The sequence below is a fragment of the Arachis ipaensis genome, chromosome B07 (assembly GCF_000816755.2).
Source record: "Arachis ipaensis cultivar K30076 chromosome B07, Araip1.1, whole genome shotgun sequence".
Lineage (NCBI taxonomy): Eukaryota > Viridiplantae > Streptophyta > Magnoliopsida > Fabales > Fabaceae > Arachis > Arachis ipaensis.
This window is the reverse complement of record NC_029791.2, coordinates 2,675,534-2,676,543: the sequence shown is the minus strand read 5'-3', so window position 1 is coordinate 2,676,543 and position 1,010 is coordinate 2,675,534. Positions and strand designations below refer to the sequence as shown.

The 1,010-nt window shown below is 39.3% G+C and overlaps 1 protein-coding gene across 1 annotated transcript in view; it reads right to left on the bottom strand.

Moving 5' to 3' along the window:
• Window positions 1-543, bottom strand: part of LOC107606550 (protein STIG1) — an 806-nt gene extending 263 nt beyond the window's left edge. Inside the window, exon 1 of the mRNA XM_016308602.2 lies at window positions 6-543. Within this exon, the coding sequence (XP_016164088.1) occupies window positions 6-509 (504 nt within the window). The 5' untranslated portion in view covers window positions 510-543. The remainder of the gene's footprint in view (window positions 1-5) is intronic.

Here is a 1,010-nt window from a genome sequence, read left to right as displayed (position 1 = left end):
TTCACCGGCGGCATCAATGGTGGAATACTTAGTGGCGGAGAAGGAAATATTGGTGTCACCGGCGCCGGCGGCAAAATAGGTGTGACAGGTGGCCCGGGGACCGGTTGTTGAATAGTTGTACACAAACCATTAATGCAAAAAGTTCCAAAAGGACATATGTTACCACATCGACCACAATTAAATGGACTTATATTTGTGTTTAGACACAACCGGTTACAACATTGGTAGTTAAATCTACATCTTATACCACATAAACCGCAGTTGTCTATGTCGGAACTCACATCGACACAAGTATTTTGGCAACAAAAAAGTCTTGGAGGAAACTCACCCGCACTACACACCCACGGCCGTTGTTGGCAGTTGGTGATGGGTGGCAATTGGTTTGGTGTTGATGACATTTTGGTAACTTGTTCATTGTTCACTTCTTTTGGTTTTGTGTTTGCCTCTATTTTGGTTAGTAATAGAAGCATCAATGTGAGAAGGGCTAAAGACTTTGATTTGGGATTCATGTTCAAGAATTTATTGGCATTGAGGTTAGGATTTGGAAGGTGTATTTATAGGTTTATTTCATAGGTAATGACAACTTAGTTGCTTGTCTAACAATGTGGGATCACATGTTTTTTCTTGCATGGAAGACTAGCATTGTCTCATGCATTGGGCGGTGGACGGTGTGTCTTGGAGTTACAATGTTACATCAATTGACTAACAAACATGATTTCATCATCAATTTATGTTTGGATTATATTATTACATTGAATCCCGCTAGCAAGTCAATGGAGTATTTGTACGATGTGTATAATGGACTATTTATTTGGCCTAATATGAGTTAAAAAATGAACATTTAGGATAAAATACTACTAATTTCTCAAACACAATACACTCATACTATCCAGACCATCCAGGTACTAGGAGTAATAAACATCTGATCTGAATCGACCCCCATTGTACACATTGCACAGATACTCCATTGGAGTAAAACTCGAACTCGCAACCTCTAGGTGACTATGAAG